Raw genomic sequence first — 18,396 nt, 5'->3', positions numbered from 1 at the left:
CCTTTACGTTATTCTATTTTCTCCCTATTTTCAGTTCAATTGCTTCGTCCGAGTTCCTGGCGCAACGATGCATCCTCTGATCTGAGTCAACTCGCTCGTATCATCGTTGCGAGGCCGATCCCCTTGAATCTCTGTAAGTATACACAATCATTGCGGGGATTTCATTTTACTTGTGTTGGTCTGGGGATGAATTCTTTTACTTTGTTTGATCCATCAATTTTCGATTTTTTTGGGTGTTTTGATCCATCGAGCAGAGCTTCTGGAGGAAAATGAGCGAGATTTATGAAGGATATGAGAGGCAGTACTGTGAGCTATCGGCGAATTTGTCGAGGAAATGTAACTCTGCCGCTGCTCTTCCCGATGGAGGTACTTAAATTTTCTAGAGGATTTGAATTAGGATTTGGCACTTAATCCGATCTTTTTTATAGGCAGTTGATTGAACGCTTTTTTTCCCCTAAATTTTGTTTTCTAAATAACATATATTTGGTTTGCTAACTTTCAGCCTTGATGTGTTTCGTGTTGTATTTGTGTTAGAATTTTGTTGGTTAAAATTTCGTCATTGAAAGAAATCTTTGTTGCTGTTTGCTCTTGTAACACTGTCTGGATTGAATGATCTTGTTTGTAACTTGAAATTTACTTGTAACTTGTTTTTAAGTAGGTCTTAGTTCATTAGCAAGATCCTTGTGGATTTAAAACAAAGAATATAGTGCCATTTAATTTGGATCTGATGAACTTCAAGCTCTGGCCCTTGATCAATCTAAATATTTGGATTGAGTTGATAATAAGGAATGAAAATAGATTTTTAATCATATTAATTAAAATATTCAGTCGTTCCTTCATGTAGGGAAATAAATAGACTCATTGCTAAGTATATTTAGGCTACCTTCCACGAGCTGTAACTTTTGGGAGAAATATTTTTTGACATGCTATTGGAGTCAAAGGTCACAGCCGTAAAGCATCTGCCGTGCAAAACCATGTGTATATCTCTAAATTGGTCTTGGGTGCATAATCATAACCCTTTGGCTATGTTCCATGAGTTCAAATATTTGGGAGAGTGGTTTCCAACACTCATTAAGTCACCTCAATCTTTGATTACAATTCTTGTGCAGCTTTTCCCATGCCCATATGATTTTGGCTGGTAGTTATTGTTATTGCTGCTTATTGGTAAATTTATGGATTGTTTGTCCATGTACATTAATTGGAATTTGAAAAAGTGGGTTGAATAATAGGCGGATGGAGGCGTTAGTTCGAGGCAGATAATTTAATGTATTTTGTGGAGTCACTAGAACTTACATTTTTGAAAAGTTTAAATTATATATATANTTCTGGTAGTACTCAAGCTTCATATTTTTCAAGTCGCTGCAATTTTATTTAGTTTTTGAGTAACAATTTTATTTAGTTTTCATATGGGCTAACACGTTTGTTTTACCAGATTAGAAAAATGGATCTTGAGGCCCGAAGTTTGCAGCCAAGCATAAAAGCTTCGCTACTTGCAAAGCTCAGGGAATATAAATCGGATCTGAATAAGCTGAAAAGGGAAGTGAAGAAATTGACATCGTTTAATTCTAATCAGCCTTCTAATGAAGATTTAGAATCTGGAATGGCTGGTGCTCACACGGTATGCATATATATGTGCCCTATCTTTCTAGATCTTTCGTTGATTGTTTTCATCATAGTCAACCATTGGTTACTTATGATTCAACCTGTCGAGAATAACAAAATTTTAACAGGTATCTGCAAATCAAAGGGACAGATTGGCAATGTCAACTGAGAGGCTAAACCAATCAACTGACAGATTAACGGAGAGTCGGAGGGCTGCGCTGGAGACTGAACAGCTTGGCGTGTCAATCCTTGAAGATTTGCATCAGCAACGTGAAACTCTTTTACACTCTCACAAGAAGGCATGCCACACGCACCATTTCGATAATTTCTTATACAATCATCTGGCTTCTCTTTTGTGGATCAACTATTCGTTCTGATCCTTTTGTGCAGAATATCTTTAGCTTAATCTTGTTTCTTCGATCTCTTTTCATATCCAGGAGATTGTAGTTCTAAATGGTTTCTTTCCATTTGCAGCTTTCCGATGTAGATAGTGCAATTGATAAGAGCAAAAAGGTATTGACTTCCATGTCTAGAAGGATCAGCCGGAATAAGTGGATTGTTGGCTCCATAATCGCTGCCCTCATCTTTGCAATAATCCTTGTCCTGTACTTCAAAATGTTTCATTGATGTGTGACAAGTTTCTGCTGGCATGTATCTAACACATTCTATTAAGCGGTTTTGACCCGAAATCGAAACCGGGCTTGATTGGTGTGAAGACATGCTACTTCTTAGTCATACAGCGTGCTGCGTATTGCTTATGCTGTCTTTTATGAGTTGCAATTACAGTCAAATCCCAAACCTCAGTTCCTTTACCAGTATGAAACATTTTGGTGAGAAAACAGAGTGCATGACAATAGGATTTAGATATTTAGAGATATTTACAAGGTAGTGTTATTAACACTCTAATTAATTTACTATTAGACAAGATTTTCCTTATAATATTTTTCCTTGTATAACAAAATTTCGATTTACATTAAAAAAACTCTCATACAAATATTTTTATATGTCGATAACTAAAATTTAATATTTTAAAAAGTCTGTCATAAATTTTTTTAATATATAAATAAAACATAAAATAACAAAAAAGATTTTATTTTGACCTTCAAATTTAATGTTATTTATATGTCATTCCAAGTTTTAGTATGCATATTCAAATATTGGTCAATTTTTTCACAAAAATACATAAAATATTGGGATGTAAAAATATTTGATTTACATTTGTAAAGCGACATAAAATACAAAATACCTTAAAATTTAAGACTAAAATTAAGATCTCTAACTTATTTGATATTTTATAATATATCTTCCAGTGATTAACAATATAATTTTTTTCGATATAAAGATATTATTTTAACTCTATTTATATTATTTATATAAATTCAAAATATTAAAATTAATTTACGTCCANTTTACATTTAATGATATTAAGAAATTTAACTAATATTTTTTGAGTAACTAACATTTTAGATAACTTATTTTAAGAATTAAGCTATTATGAATTTACTAAAAATAAAACCAATCAATTAAATCCTAAATGGTATTATTATCAATTTTTAATATAAAAATTAAATATTGTATTTAACAACAAAATAGAGTGTAAATATCATTACTCGCAAAAAGTGGAGTCTAAATAACAAAAATGATAGTTATAATTATAAATACCTAAAAGGCCAAAACTATTATTCGTGTTAAATTATTTTGTCTCAATTAAATTCACTTAAGTCCAAGGAACGAAATCGGTCAGCAAGTTTTAACGACAAAAGCTCGTTAAATTCAAAAATGAGTGGGTCTCATGTGAGACCGTCTCACGGATCTTAATCTGTGAGACGGGTTAACCCTACTCATATTCACAATAAAAAGTAATATTCTTAGCATAAAAAGTAATACTTTTTCATGGATGACCCAAATAAGAGATCCGTCTCATAAATACGATCCGTGAGACCGTCTTACACAAGTTTTTGCCTTCAAAAATAGTTTGAATCGATCTGTTTTTCTATTACATTTCCAAATATTTTACATCTTTTTCATTTCAGATTTCAGCAAATTTTGTGTAATTTTTATAACTGCGAATTCCTAATGATTTATGAAAATAAAATCGTGTTAAAGGGTTTGTTTTCTTCAATTCCTTTTATTTTAGGTAGTAGATTTAACTCAAAAGACTAAAACTAACCTGTCGAATTTGAGATTCGAATCATTTGAGTTATTAGGATTTAGTTTTTTACAATTTTCATTCAAGAAAACAATTAAAACTTCACTTGTGTATAATCACACCATTTTATATGTTAAAATTTTACCTTTTTGAAATTGTTTATCATTGAAAATATACAACTAATTTTAAGCATGCATCACATTGATATTGTAGAATTTCTTGAATATATAAATTAAAGAGATATTCCTAATTAAACGTAAGAAAAAGTGATTATAAATATATAATAAACTAATCAATAATTCGTAAAATTTCCTTCCATACAATATTTTTTAAAATTGCAGTCCCACAATTTACAACCGACATGTGAATATCTATACTATCTATACTATTTTATTAAGTTTGAAACACTTAGAGTAACTAACTTTGGTGTCATGGTCTGTTTTAATAATTATATATATTAATAAAATGTTAAAATTTAAATACAAGTTATATGTACTTCAACGGATAGATTCATTGTTTCTTGGAGTTTAGGTTTTATGTTCAATTTTTATTGAGTTCATTTTTTTATTCTTTTATTTTTTTTAATTTATATATCAAAATTACACTGTAGTCCCTCAATATTTCTTATAATTATATTTTGATCCTCGTTTAAATATAAATCAAATGAATTATAAAAAATATTATGTCGTTGCACTAGTAATGTATAAAGCGTGATCATACGGCCTGTCAAAGACCGAATTGAAAATTGCTTACACGAAACTAAAGGCACCAAATAAAGCTTCAAAACAGCAAGAATACGATACTCGTTCCACATGAAATCGTAAAAATTACGAGTAAAATACGGAGAGATTCACACAAATGAGCATGTATAATTTTATTTTCACGAAAAACTGTTGTGAGATCGTCTTGTCAGTCAACCTCATGAGACGAATTTCAGACCGACTCGAACCATGAAAGTAATGCTTTTTATGCTCAAATTATTATTTTCACTCCAAAAATTATCATTTTTTGTTTGTTATGTTATGAATGAATTTTGTGTCATATATGACGATTTGAGTAAAAAATATTATTTTTCAATATGGTATGGACAGATTCAATTTGTCTCACAGATATAGATATGTGAAACGGTTGTACATGATATTCGTGTCCATATATAACTTAGAAATGTTTCATCTTACCCGTACAGACAATGTCTGTGTCAGGATCTTGACATGTGTCATTTTCAGAGACATGTCACGATCTTGCTCGGACCGTCCACCTGGACATTGAGATTACTCTAATGCTCACAAAGCAACCAAAAACCTATGGTTAAGAATCAATGAAAACAACCCTTCAACCACACATTATTTCCCAGGACACAAACATTTCTAAGACTAAAATTCTGTAACAAGAAACAGCAGGTTGTCTTTCCTTTTCAAAAGGCCACCAACCCACAAGGACCCAGCCAGATTCTAATTTTGTGAAAATGAGTTCTACCTTAAACAATATAGCAAGTCATCGTTCGAATTAAAATCCTGGATCCAATGAGCCCACAACTTCTCACTTAAAGTTAAGCAAGCAATTATGCCAATACAACAGTTGCCGTATCTTTTTCTTCAAGTGAGAAATCTTGGTTGTTGGAGGATGTCATTGCTTAGCATATTTTACAAAGCTAACGTCTCATTTTGCTTTACACGTACTCTTCCTAGGAATATATTCCCTTACTTAATATGATTATGGTATTATAATGTCTGGTTTATACAAATAAACCAATTTTAGTCCTGCATATACGTTGTATTTTCTTAGAAACTACATTTTCTTTCGATTTTCGTATACTGTTTTTCGAGTTTAGAGTACGAATGTATAGGTATTTTCTTGAAATAACTCTGTAATTTCAAGAAAAACGGTGTGATAAATTCATTTTTCGTTGAGAAAATCAGTTGTAACAATGTCTTTGATTGGTTTAGTCTCTGCTTGGAACAAGCGTAGGAGAAGCAAGTCTGAAGATCAAATCAATTCCTGTATGTTACAGTTCCCGATTTTCGAATAAATTTTTTATGTTGACACAAGATTTTGATCTTGGTTTGGAATAAAATTCTTGATTTTCAGGTATTTACAAGCCGCTGGAATACTGGAAAAATGAATGTGGTAATCCGCCAGCAAAAAGGCGTAACGCTTCATCTGTTTTTACATTCAGAGAAATGGCAGAGGCAACTTGTTCTTTTAGCGATGAAAATTTGCTAGGAAAGGGTGGATTTGGTCGAGTATACAAAGGAACGCTGCGTTCCGGAGAGGTACTTTCTATCACGAATTTCTTGTTCCCTTTTAGTGTAAAATTCTTGCCTCGAATTGATGATCAACAACTTTGTTGATCTACAAGGTTGTAGCAATCAAGAAAATGGAGCTGCCGTGGTTCAAAGAAGCGGAAGGGGAGCGAGAATTTAGGGTGGAAGTTGATATTTTGAGCGGACTAGACCATCCAAATCTTGTAACATTAATAGGGTATTGTGCAGATGGGAAGCATAGGTTTCTTGTTTATGAATACATGAACAAAGGGAACTTGCAAGATCACTTGAATGGTCTGTCTTTTCACTTTTTGTTTTTTCGAACATATTGTTTCTGAAATTTCATATTATGGGACAAGTGACGAATATTCAGAGTAAAATAGCAGATACGACATTTAAATTTCGCAAAATATTTGAAATGATTTGATCATGGGATTTTAGGGATAGGAGAAGTGAAGATGGATTGGTCTGTAAGGTTGAAAGTGGCTATTGGAGCTGCTAGAGGACTTGCATACCTGCATTCAAGTTCTGCTGTTGGAATTCCTATTGTCCACAGAGACTTCAAATCCACCAATATTCTTCTTGACAGTAACTATGAAGCAAAGGTAAGAATGTGTGATTGATAAGCCTAGAGAGGGGAGATTACACCTGTTCATCGACTGTTCGATCCACTCATAAAGTGTAAAACTACAAAATTATATCTGATTTTACGAGATATGTGTTTGTTTTTATGCGGATGGGTGCAGATATCAGATTTTGGGTTAGCAAAGCTGATGCCAGAGGGCCAAGAAACATGTGTGACGGCTAGAGTGCTCGGTACTTTCGGCTATTTTGATCCTGAGTATACATTGGTATGAATATGTTTTAAAGAAAATAAGATAACTTCTATAATTTTCTGTTGCAAGAACATGGAGAGGACCTAGATTTTCAAGTGATTTGCCCCAAGATCAGAACTTCTACTCTATTTTTCAATGAAGAATCTTAGATATTTTTGGGTTTCCTATCCTAACTCGGAGTTCATCTAATAACTTATGAAAGGGCTTTTCTTTATCTTTCTGTAATTCATTTCTTTGGATGGGAATTAGAAACTAAGAACAGAAGGTCTAATTCTAACTTTAATTGACAAAATGGCAAAAGGGACTGAGCTGTGGATGTGTATATACCTTGGAAACAGACAGGAAAACTCACTTTACAAAGTGATGTATACGCATTTGGAGTCGTTCTACTCGAGCTTTTGACCGGAAGGAGAGCAGTAGACCTAAACCAAGGACCAAGTGATCAAAACTTGGTACTACAGGTACTTGGGAAACGCATGACTCTCTGAGGATCAATTAGAATGTTCAAAAACCAGTTGAAACTATCACAAGCAGTAGCAAAATTATAATTCGTGTACTTGAAACTTTCACAGGTTAGACACATTTTGAATGACAAGAAAAAGCTGAAGAAGGTGATTGATCAAGAACTGGAACGGGGATCATACACAATGGAGTCAATAGCCATGTTTGTGAATCTAGCATTGAGATGTGTCCGATTAGACAGTAGAGAACGACCCTCGATGTCAGAATGTGTAAAGGAACTTCAAGTTATTAGGTACACTAATTCTAAAGGACTTGGGATGACTATGCATACACTTAGAATGATATAAAAATTGTTCTGTTCAAACAGAACGTGGCACAGAACATAGTTGTTAGACTTCGATTCTTATTCATCTTACAGTGTCAAAGCTAATAAAAGATTAGCAAAATATACAGCACATATGATTGTAATGTTTCAGCAAATTGTAAGTGTTCAGGAGATAAATGTGTGTATTTTTATAGAGGATTGAATATATATTGCTCCGTGGCTTCGGTACAGTTAAATAAATGACATATATTAAGATGATAGACCTTTAGTTGTTTTTTTATGCTGAATCATCAACTAAAACACAATTTGTGAGAAAATAGTCTTTTTCAGAATAAGATGATGCCTTACTGCTCCCAACACCTTCACTCAATCTCGAACATAAACTGGTAAAGGACCTCATTTTTTCTCTCTTGTATTCACCTTCCAACCTCTGAATCAAAACGACGACGACTTCCCCTGCTAGTCACCGTTAGGCCTTGTCTTGATCATATCTAACAATATTTCATTCCACGTGTCAATTGCCCCAGGCAAACACCAATGTACACAATCATTCTGCACAAGTTCAGTTACTCCATTAGCAAATGGGAAGGGGTTCATATAAGGTCCAGGATGCCCATCTGGCCTTAACAAAGTCAACTTACTAATATCCAAACCCTCAAATATAACATTATTTCCGTATTGTTTAGCCATTAGTTTTGCTTCTTTAACTTCCTCCAACCCAAATCTCCTCATTTCTGCATTCATCCCTTCAAGAACTACCTCATTTTCACCAAATGGTTGAATCTTGGGGCAAGCACCAAATTTGTCCCATTCCCCTTCAAAATGGTGAGGTGAAAATGTTACCAAAAACACATGAATCGGATTTCTTTGAAGCCCTTTTCTCTTCTTGATCACTTCTTTAAATGTTGTGTTTAATGCCTTGCCAAAAACATCATAGATATTAATCTCAGAATAGTTCTTACAGTAGTGGCAACCTAGTACTGAATCCCCATAGTAGTAGACTGCAGGATGTAAATACCAATGTCCAACAGATAAAACAAGCATATCTATATGGTCCAAATCGGCTGCCCAGTTCTCGTCCAAGGAATCCAAGAAAAGGGTGTTGAAGTTCTTCTCTGTGTTTTTCTCAATCCCTTTTACAAGAAATGGTGACCAGTATATGGAAATGTTGATGTTTCTATCTGGGAAATTCCATTTTCTGAACTTGTTTTCTCCCCCATCCGTGTAGAAAAGTTGGGGTTTTTCAGCGACGGAGACCATGCAGAGGAGCGACTCCAATTGGTTCCTCGCTATGGAGTCTCCTACAAAGGCCATGTGTTTGTTTTCGAGGTGTGTAAGGAAAGTTTTGGGGTCAAACCTTGGAAGTTCGCATTGTCTTGGCTTCCATTTCCAATGGAGATAATCCTTGTCTGGCCGGCCAAAAAGCATGCAGTTTTGGCCGTACTTGATTGTTTCACATGTGGTGCCATTGTACAAAGGGTCTAACCTATTTGGCACCCATTTCCCATATGTGTAGTCGCATAATGTCTGAAATGTACCATTTTTGGCCAAAACTTCTGCAAGAAAACAATATAAATCGGACATTATTATGCATAAAACAAGCACCAACAACAAAAAGGCTATAGATTCCTGAAAATCTCCATTGTTATTTCACAAAGTTGAGAATCAATTACAAAAAGATGCATGAACGGAAATGACATACCTTGTGAAGGTGGAGAAAACAGATAATTTTGCGAAATAGAAAAGGGATAAATATACAAATGAATGAAGGCTAATGGGGTGAGGCCAAAAACAATATAGGGCAGTAATCTCTTCAAGAAATGGGAAGGCGTTTGTTCTTTGAATGGATTGATATTATTTGACGATCCCATTTGATCAAACTTTTTTCGCTTTCTGGTATTTTGTTTTGATAAGAGGAAGATGAAAGATGAAGAGGCAAAATGGCAGTGCCAAGAAGAGGCAATGTGATGATTCCATTATTTTTTGAAAGAAAATTGTTAGTTTTTGCGTGAATTTATGTAACATCTTCGAATTATGATTTATTGCCATGTCATTGAATGTGCAAATATTTGGAAATAAAATGTAAATCCGTGATGATGTAGTCAAAGTGACTCAAGAATCATACTACTGTTTTATCGCATTCAAAACACAACAAAAATTTAAAATTCTGTAATTTGAGAATTAAATCAAGTTAATTGTTGTATGTTTCTAAATCCATCCGTAATGTGTTTAATGGAAATTTGTTTTTAACGTTTAATGTTCGGCTCCAACTATTTCGAATTTTAAGCGAATATTACTCTTCTTTTATATCTATAGGAACAATCGACTAGAAGTCGCCTTTCTTCAACCTCAACAATTGTGTTCTTTGGACTCCCACAAACAACTTTATCTAAGAAGGTGACATTCTTATAAACACACACTTTTGTTTCTTTGGGATCATAGAGGTAATATCCAACCGAATTCTTTGGATATCCCACAAAGTAGTACAAACTAGATCTGCTATCCAATTTTTCTCTCACTGTCTGTTTCACACAAGCAGAGCATCCCCGTACTCTAATATAAGAATATTTGGGAAGCTTCCCATCCATATCTCATATAGTTTTCTGTCCATTGTCCATGCAGTCTCAAGCGCATATTTCCAAAATGATGGCAACAATTTAGTGAATCTTATAATAGATCGAACCATGTCTATCGATGTTTGATTACAACATTTTGACACACCATTCAACTGTGATGTGGCAGGAGTAGTCCACTGTAAGACAATCTCATTCTCTTTAAGATAGTATAGGAATTCAGAACTTAAGTATTCTCTACCTCGATCAGATCAAAGTGTTTTAATACATTTTTCTAGTTGTTTCTCCACTTCAGCTCTGAATTCTTTGAACATTTCAAAGGCTTCAGACTTGCATTTCATCAAATACATCTATCCATACCCCGAGATGTCCTCAATAAATGCAATGAAATAAGATTGCACGTATTTAATGCTAACAGTGAACTAAACACACACATCTGTATGAATCAAATCCAATGGATCATGTCCATGTTCCACTTTCCCCAGGAAAATGGCTTTAGTAATTTTCTTTTCACACAAGACTCACATGTATCAAAAGAATTTATGTATGGTAGAGCAACAATAGCATGCGATGGTGTGAGGGAGGACTCGGTCGTGGATATGCTTCAAGGGTGGTGCCCAAAATCTTGTTGTGATCAGAGAGAAGAGAGGATTCCTGACAATCTTGATTTTCTTGAAAAAAGTTTGATTTAATTGTGTTGTTAACTATTGACAACATGTATTTATTTATTTTTCAATAATTGAATCATGATCCTACTAGAACACTCTAGGATTATGTGTTTCACCCTTGTCAAATCTCTCATGTTTATATTGTCAACTTTTGAATATATATGATAGGATTAGATAAGTCATTATCATCCAATGATTTCTAGACTCTTCTAGAACTCTCCATGGATATTTCGACTTAGTAAACAATCTACTAATCAATGTTTGAATATGAAACTCTAAGTTTATTGATCAAACAATCTATGATTATGTTTCATCATAATCACGATCGACAATCAGATGTCGTCTATGTGATAAGGGTACAAAACTCGTTATTATGATGTAAAGTAAAAATTTTGAAGATCAAAATTTTTCGCTAATTCATTTTTTGCAAATGCCAATTTTGGAACTTCTTCACAAATTTAAGACAGTTACACTCTCCTTACAAATTTAGAAGTCATGCTAACTCTCACAACTTCCAAATATGTAATCCACTTATAAACACTTTTATAAGTAATATGTTTAATCTATATCAAACTAAATCATCAAATTCAACACCTTGAACTTAATTATTTCAACGAAAATATAGAAATTAATACTTGTGCTTAGTCATGGGTTCATAACTCATATGATTCGAGACAACATTTATCTCTTATATGAGCTTACCTTCGTTTGCCTTATTTTTGCATCAATCATTTGATCACAAAAATGTCAGAAATCAGTTCAGATTGCACCCATTGAATCATAGTAAAAACGCCTAGTAGCATCACCTCATGATTCCCTAGGTATCACTGATATTGCCTGCAAGAACCAGTAAGTTATGGTTAATATACAATACGGTCCCTTCAACACGTATATCCCGATCGAATATATAAACATTGGTATATCGAGAGTTGCATGTGGATTCGATAACGATATAATATATATTTGAATAATCATAATGACATCATATGTGCAACTAGGAAAACACTTTTCCCTAAAGCACAATTAATATTATGGCCAAAGATTCCTTGCACTATTAACTCATCAGATCACATAGTATATTTACACCCGTAGATGAACGATGAATCCCTTACTATAATGTATCACCTCCTATGTGTTTTGAAATACACCAATCTCGCCACCTCATGTCCCTCAAAGAGTCGATAATGAGTCAAAAAGTAGCAGTATTACGCAGAGCTTCTATGTTGTCTTGAGTCAAATGACTAATGTTGTACAACAATAAACGCAGACTAATCAACTCGATAAATATAACCATTTGGAAAATTCTAGGGAGAGTTGTTCAGTGATTCATGATATGATCACACATCTGTATGATTGAACATCTTCATGAATATACCAATGAAATGTGTCGTTTGACATCACATATGTTAGTTTGAGCTCGAGAGTTCTTTATCTTTATTTTATGTGACTAAATCGACTATGAATGAATTTAAAGTATACAGTAACTAAAATATGTTTCATGATCGGCGTGACATATACGAACTCATTGTACCATAGTATATTCAAGATTTTTATCTATGTAGCTTATATGAATATACAGATAAAGTAAATGTCATAATTTGTTAAAAAGTAAAAAATTATTAAAATAAAAATTGTTTATCACCTAAAAATCAATAAAACCTAAACCACAACTTGACTTGATGGACGACACCTACTCTAACATATATTTTGAGGAAATCACATTAATTGTTGTAGTAATTGTAGTTATATTTCCTTTATTTATCCTACAAAAACCTTTGAAAACTTGCCAGTTTTGCTCTTTTGTTTACTTGTTGTGGCTGGGAACAATGAAGGGTTCAAAGAAAAAGGAAAGAACAAAACTAAGATAGCTTTTTCTCAAAGAAATAAAAAATTGTGAGATTGAGAAATAAATCGAATGTTTCCAGGTTGAGGCCCAAAACAATGGGCCCATTACGCGTAATGGGTTCGGTTCTGCAAAACAAGAAGTCATAAATTATTTTGGTTTTAGTTTCAATTTAATTCCGTTTTTAATTTAAAACATAGTTCTATAAAATTTAGTGGTAAAAAGTAATTGTGCAACTTATGAGATAATATAACTAGTTAAATTAAATGGTTTACAGCTATGTTACAAAATAGTATTAATATTTGATATAATTATAAAAATTTGTGATTAAATCTAATTTATATTGATCAAGTAGTTCAAATTAACTGTTAATATATAAACTTAATATTAAGTTACAGTCCAGGTTTCAAAGTTTTATTCATATTTTCTAAAATTTTTATATAAGTTATATCTTGAACAAATATTAAATCAATGTTTTTCCAAATCGTATGAACTCAGGCAAAAAATTTAATAGGATGGGATCCCACTTAGCAGAAACGATAATTAATTAATAACACCATAATATTAATATATTCAACTTTGTTGGTCCCAGATACCACTGTAAAAATAATAATATTAAATTGAAAATTAAATAAACATCATAAATTTTTACGTAAAAAGCCCCGAAACAAATTAGGGAGAAAAAAAAACCATTGACATCCATTATGATATTTTGTAGATCAAAATATCTCAACAAAATACAAGGGTGAAATAATTGGATCACTCTCTTGATAATAATAAGATAAAATTAGCTCACAATAATCAAATCAAAACTCTATATTCTCAGGATGATTAAATTAGGAAAGATTAAGTCATATTCATTGGGAACTAGGGATGTAATCGAGTCGAGTCGAGTCGAGTCGAGCTCTTGAATGTTTGAGCTTGACTCATTTATAATCGAGCCGAACTCGAGCTTTATTTAACGAATATATTAATGGATCACGAGCTTATTCAAGCTTTTATCGAGCCCAAACGAACTTAATAAATATAAATTATGTATTTAAATTTTCATTACAAAGTAAATTATATATTTAGAGAAAAATATAACATTCTTATTAAAATTTGTAAATTTATTATAATAAATAAATTTAATAGATTTTTCTATATATTTCATGAGTAATGTGCAAAATCAATAAAGCAAATATAAAATTATTATTTTTTCATCTAAGAGTTGACTGATGAACTTACCAACGAACATGTTCACGAGCCAACGAGTCAAATATTGTAAAGTTTGAACTTAGTTTATTTTTATTAACGAGTCTCATTAAACGAGTCAAACGAGTTTTTATCGAATCGAGTTTCGAATAGCACAAACGGTTTGATTCATTTATATCCCTAAAACTCTCATCATGACATATAAGCAGACATGGAACACAAATCTTTCCAATTCCATTTGAGAAAAAGGTTAATGAGATACTATAACAAGAATAAATTATTATTTTTTATCGAATATAATAATTGAATTTATCAAGAAAATAATATTCTCTACGAGTAATTTTTCAATTTTGTCGGACCAGTATAAAGTTATCGAAAGGCATTTGACGAGTATATTTATACTATATTAATTATAAAAGTTATTGGACTATAGTAATTAACTTTGGTATCATCGAGTAATTTTTAAAATATCAAAAACAACATTATCAAATCACGAAAATTATCATGTCACATCACATATCAAAAGGTGCTAGTAGAAATTGTATCTTCATATTCTTATATCAACCAAAGATAATAAATAAACAACATCCTTAATTAAAACATCCAACCACTTGACCTCTCTATTTCCCTTCACTGTCTTCATTGATTTAAGCACTTGAAATTATTAATCTTGGACATTCTTCATGATGGTACAAATACATTTAATGTCTTGAAACTTCACCATTTAATGTCTTGAAACTTAAGTCCCCAACAGCTCACATGGCTTAGATGGACCTGTGTGAGTTCAGGTTTCTTAATTTGAAACTAAAGTCTCCAGAAACTAAGCTAAAATAGATATAGGAAGTGAAATTGAGTCATGAATATTGCATGCAAATCATAAGATAGCATAAATTTGTGTGTCACTTTCGATTTACCTATCCACTTCTCTCACATCTTCAAGAATCCCTCAACAAATTTTTTGTCCAAGCAAATCAATAATTATGCACCACTCGCTATATAAGGATTACAATTTTTAGGTAAAGGTCGATTTACAGGATGAGTTGATAAATGATATATAATATGTAGATAATAAACTGAAAATATGGATAATATAACTATTTTTAGTGCTTATTTTTGTATAAGTCAAACCAAACGCGGGATGAAATAAAGATGTAAAATCTCACTGAAGTTTCAGATGTGATTATGAATAAACAGATAGTGAGGCACAAATCAATAAAGTACATATTAATTTATTGTGTATATTCTACAACATATATACACACACACACATTCATTATTTAAAATTAAATTATTATACACTCACAAAAATCTAATTTATGATCATATTGTACTTTAAATTGACGTTTCACTCTATATAGTATGTATATATCCGATCTTGCTTGAACTTCTGCGAAGGATAATAATTTGGTTTTTATTTTCTTTAGCCCCACTTTTCCAAGTGTTCGGAAGACAATAAATATTATATTTTTAGAAAAGGGCGTGAAAAATCATGGGCTCTCTAATGGGCGTGGCTAGCTAAATATTCCTCTATAACCACCCGAACTTGTAGTTAAAAAGAAAATTCGTTGACTATCCCAAGTTGACCATGTCCAAGATCACAACCACTGAAATCCCACCACGTGGAAGCTGACCTCATTTGGCTTTGACAAAATAAAGAGAACAATATTTCAGCATGAAATATTAAATAGAACACAACCCAAAATAGCATTAACGGGTCATATATTACAATGAAATATTACAAAAAAATGGGGGCAACCACACATTTCATTCCACTGCTTTAAATTACAGGGAGATGATGGAGACTCGTTTCCTTAGAAAAAAGGACCATTTGTCTCCTTGCTTCCACCCTCTCATCATCTCTCCAATTTCTTCAAATTTGGATCACAGGTTCTTAGAGAGAGAAACCAAAACATTTTAGAGAGAGGAACCCGATGGGGAATTGTCAGGCGGTGGATGCTGCGGCACTAGTTATACAGCATCCAAATGGGAACCTGGAGAGGATGTACTGGCCAGTAACAGCTAGTGAGGTGATGAAAATGAATCCAGGGCATTACGTTTCTATTATCATTCCACTTCCAGCTCCTGGTGGAGGGGGACAAGAGAATGTAAAGGACAATGAGACCGTTCGTTTCACCAATGTTAAACTTCTCCCACCAAGTGATGTTCTAGTTCTTGGCCGAGCCTATCGGCTTGTCACCACTCAAGGTTAGCTTATGCATAATCAGACTCTTCTCTTATTGATATGGAACAACGTTTCTTGAATCTTATTGGGGGTAGTGTGGTTTTAAGTTTTCAGTTGTTTTATGTTGCAGAGGTTATGAAAGTACTAAGAGCAAAGAAGCAAGCCAAGTTGAAGAAAAAACAAGCAGAATGGAAAGACAAGTTATCGATGAATTCAGAAACTAAGAGTACCAATTGTAGGTCTGATGCAGAAATTTTGGCTTCCGAGAAGAGCAACGATCAGGTGAACTTTGTACATTGAGCTTTCAACTCGGACTTCCCTTTATTCGTTTCTGCAAAAAATTGAAAGCGAGGAACAAGAGTCAAGAATACATCTTGATGTGTTTAACATCATCTTCTTTACAATGATTCTAATGAATAATCGGACATTTTTCAGGCTATAAGACCTGATAGGCATCAGCGGAGGTCAGCATCAGAAAATTTGACCACAGGAAGGCCCAAATCTTGGCAGCCATCTCTTCAAAGCATTTCCGAGCATGGAAGTTGAAATTGGTTGATGGTTCAATAACATAATCATGAACCTGAAAAGAAGTGGAATCATGAGTCCTTTGTATAGTAATTTTAGAAGAGTCTCTCAAAACAGACTCCTTTACTCTTTTCTGTACTGATAATGCTAATTATCGAGTAAAATTGCAACAAAATATTCTTGCTTTTTTTTTTTTAATGATCGAGCTACAAAAAGATTGGTGTAATTTGGGGTTTCTATCTTTTCAATCTCGATCGACATAAGTTTGACCCATAATAACGAAGCTCGAGTGGCACACTGCTCCAGGGAGATTTTCCTCCTTTAGTGCCAGCATTATCTCTGTGAAAGGCTCAACCAATAATGTTCCAGGTCCTCCATATTCATTATGCAAGAAATCATTGAATACCTGGAATATCAGGCGAGAATTACAGACTGTCAGTGGTCATTTACTTTTGATACCCAGTGCATTTTTAAAGCACAAAGAAGGTATTTCATCAGTTAGCTTTTCCCACCAGAAAGTGTTTTATTTCCATCAAAATTGAGCATGCTTATTTCCAGCGAGTATTGGTTACTTTTAGATTGCGTGGAAGACATGGACTCTCTAAACCCATGAGATTCCAAGAAATCATGCACAATGTGATCGCTTGGATGTTGAACAGAAAATTGCAGCAAATGTGAAGAGAAATCAAACTATTTTGATGAAGGAAATGCAAGCCATGAGGGGCATTCCCCACTTAAATTGCCTATAGATTATCCATTTTTATATGATGTGTACATACACACAAATATTATTTGGCCTCCTAGGTTTTTTGAGTTTTAGTTGCACCCCGTCCACGAACTTCAGGTTCTACTGCCGAGTTTTATAATTACATCGTCAAGTTTGTTAGTTAGTTACATACTGGTTAAAGCGGTTATGTAACTTAATTTCTTTTTCCTACTGTTGAGTACTTAAGCACACAAATATGTTGATGACATTCTACTCATTGGGAATGATGTAGGGATGTTGCAATCAACTAAGATATGGTTAGCAAGTAAGTTCTCGATGCAGGACTTGGGTGAAGCATCTTTTATATTGGGAATACAGATCTATAGAGATAGATAAAAAAGATTGCTTGGTCTCACCCAGTCCACATACATTGATACCATCGTGAAGCGGTTCTCGATGGATGAGTCCAAGAGAGGACATCTACCAATGTGTCATGGCGTGTCCCTATCCAATTCTATGTCTCCCAAGACTGATGCAGAGATAGCGGCGATGACAAGCATTCCTTATGCATCTGCGATTTGTAGCATCATGTATGGGATGATATCTACACGTCCTGGCGTGGCTTTTGCACTAAGTGTAGTGAGTAGATATCAATCCAACCCTGGTCTTCCACACTGGAAAGCTGTGAAAGACATCCTCAAGTATTTGAAAAGGACCAATAAGTTGTTCTTGGTCTATGGGGGTGGAGAACTGAAATTGGAAGGCTACACCGACTCTATCTTCCAAAGCGATATCGATGACTCGAAGTCAACCTCTGGATTCATATTCATGCTCAATGGTGCTGCTGTCTCTTGGAAGAGTTCCAAGCAAGACAGTACTGCGGATTCCACCACTGAGGCAGAATATATTGATGCATCAGCTGCAGCAAAGGAGGCTGTTTGGATAAGGAATTTCGTCCAAGAGTTGGGCGTCATTCTTAATGGAGTTGCTCCTGTCCCGGTGTTTTGTGACAACACGGGAACCATTGCTCAAGCAAAGGAACCGAGGTCTTATCAGAAGTCCAAACA

General features: G+C 33.7%; 4 protein-coding genes and 1 long non-coding RNA gene across 8 annotated transcripts; 4 read left to right on the top strand and 1 right to left on the bottom strand.

The window, feature by feature from the left end:
- LOC140963855 (uncharacterized) lies at window positions 1–366 on the top strand. Its single transcript, XR_012172769.1, has 2 exons — window positions 1–133; window positions 255–366. It is a non-coding gene; the product is annotated as an uncharacterized lncRNA (long non-coding RNA).
- Window positions 367–1,408: 1,042 nt separating this feature from the next.
- LOC140963854 (vesicle transport v-SNARE 12-like) lies at window positions 1,409–2,358 on the top strand. Its single transcript, XM_073423312.1, has 3 exons — window positions 1,409–1,618; window positions 1,731–1,901; window positions 2,077–2,358. The coding sequence occupies exons 1-3, from the start codon at window positions 1,442–1,444 to the stop codon at window positions 2,227–2,229; spliced, it is 501 nt and encodes a 166-aa protein (XP_073279413.1). The 5' UTR covers window positions 1,409–1,441; the 3' UTR covers window positions 2,230–2,358.
- A 2,834-nt stretch (window positions 2,359–5,192) lies between these two features.
- Window positions 5,193–7,909, top strand: LOC140964962 (probable serine/threonine-protein kinase PBL28). 4 transcript variants are annotated; one of them, XR_012172943.1, is made up of 7 exons: window positions 5,193–5,751; window positions 5,840–6,024; window positions 6,111–6,309; window positions 6,457–6,620; window positions 6,762–6,866; window positions 7,153–7,312; window positions 7,424–7,654. XR_012172943.1 is itself a non-coding variant. In XM_073424964.1 (7 exons), exons 1-7 carry the CDS (start codon window positions 5,679–5,681, stop codon window positions 7,658–7,660), a joined length of 1,086 nt encoding a protein of 361 aa, XP_073281065.1. In that variant the 5' UTR covers window positions 5,199–5,678; the 3' UTR covers window positions 7,661–7,909. The 4 variants fall into 4 exon arrangements, 3 of the variants coding, with proteins under 3 accessions (XP_073281066.1, XP_073281065.1, XP_073281068.1); XM_073424964.1 differs by having other exon boundaries at window positions 5,199–5,751; window positions 7,190–7,312; window positions 7,424–7,909; XM_073424967.1 differs by having other exon boundaries at window positions 5,685–5,751; window positions 5,928–6,024; window positions 7,190–7,312; window positions 7,424–7,909.
- A 188-nt stretch (window positions 7,910–8,097) lies between these two features.
- On the bottom strand, window positions 8,098–9,586 carry LOC140964961 (xyloglucan O-acetyltransferase 1). The gene is made up of 2 exons (XM_073424963.1): window positions 9,341–9,586; window positions 8,098–9,194 (listed from the first exon to the last, which is right to left on the bottom strand). The coding sequence occupies exons 1-2, from the start codon at window positions 9,507–9,509 to the stop codon at window positions 8,098–8,100; spliced, it is 1,266 nt and encodes a 421-aa protein (XP_073281064.1). The 5' UTR covers window positions 9,510–9,586.
- A 6,054-nt stretch (window positions 9,587–15,640) lies between these two features.
- On the top strand, window positions 15,641–16,670 carry LOC140964963 (uncharacterized). The gene is made up of 3 exons (XM_073424968.1): window positions 15,641–16,121; window positions 16,229–16,380; window positions 16,534–16,670. Exons 1-3 carry the CDS (start codon window positions 15,848–15,850, stop codon window positions 16,642–16,644), a joined length of 537 nt encoding a protein of 178 aa, XP_073281069.1. The 5' UTR covers window positions 15,641–15,847; the 3' UTR covers window positions 16,645–16,670.
- The last annotated feature ends 1,726 nt before the right edge of the window (window positions 16,671–18,396 follow it).

This window comes from Primulina huaijiensis, chromosome 18 (genome assembly GCF_012295235.1).
Source record: "Primulina huaijiensis isolate GDHJ02 chromosome 18, ASM1229523v2, whole genome shotgun sequence".
NCBI lineage: Eukaryota > Viridiplantae > Streptophyta > Magnoliopsida > Lamiales > Gesneriaceae > Primulina > Primulina huaijiensis.
This window is presented reverse-complemented; position numbering and strand designations above follow the sequence as displayed.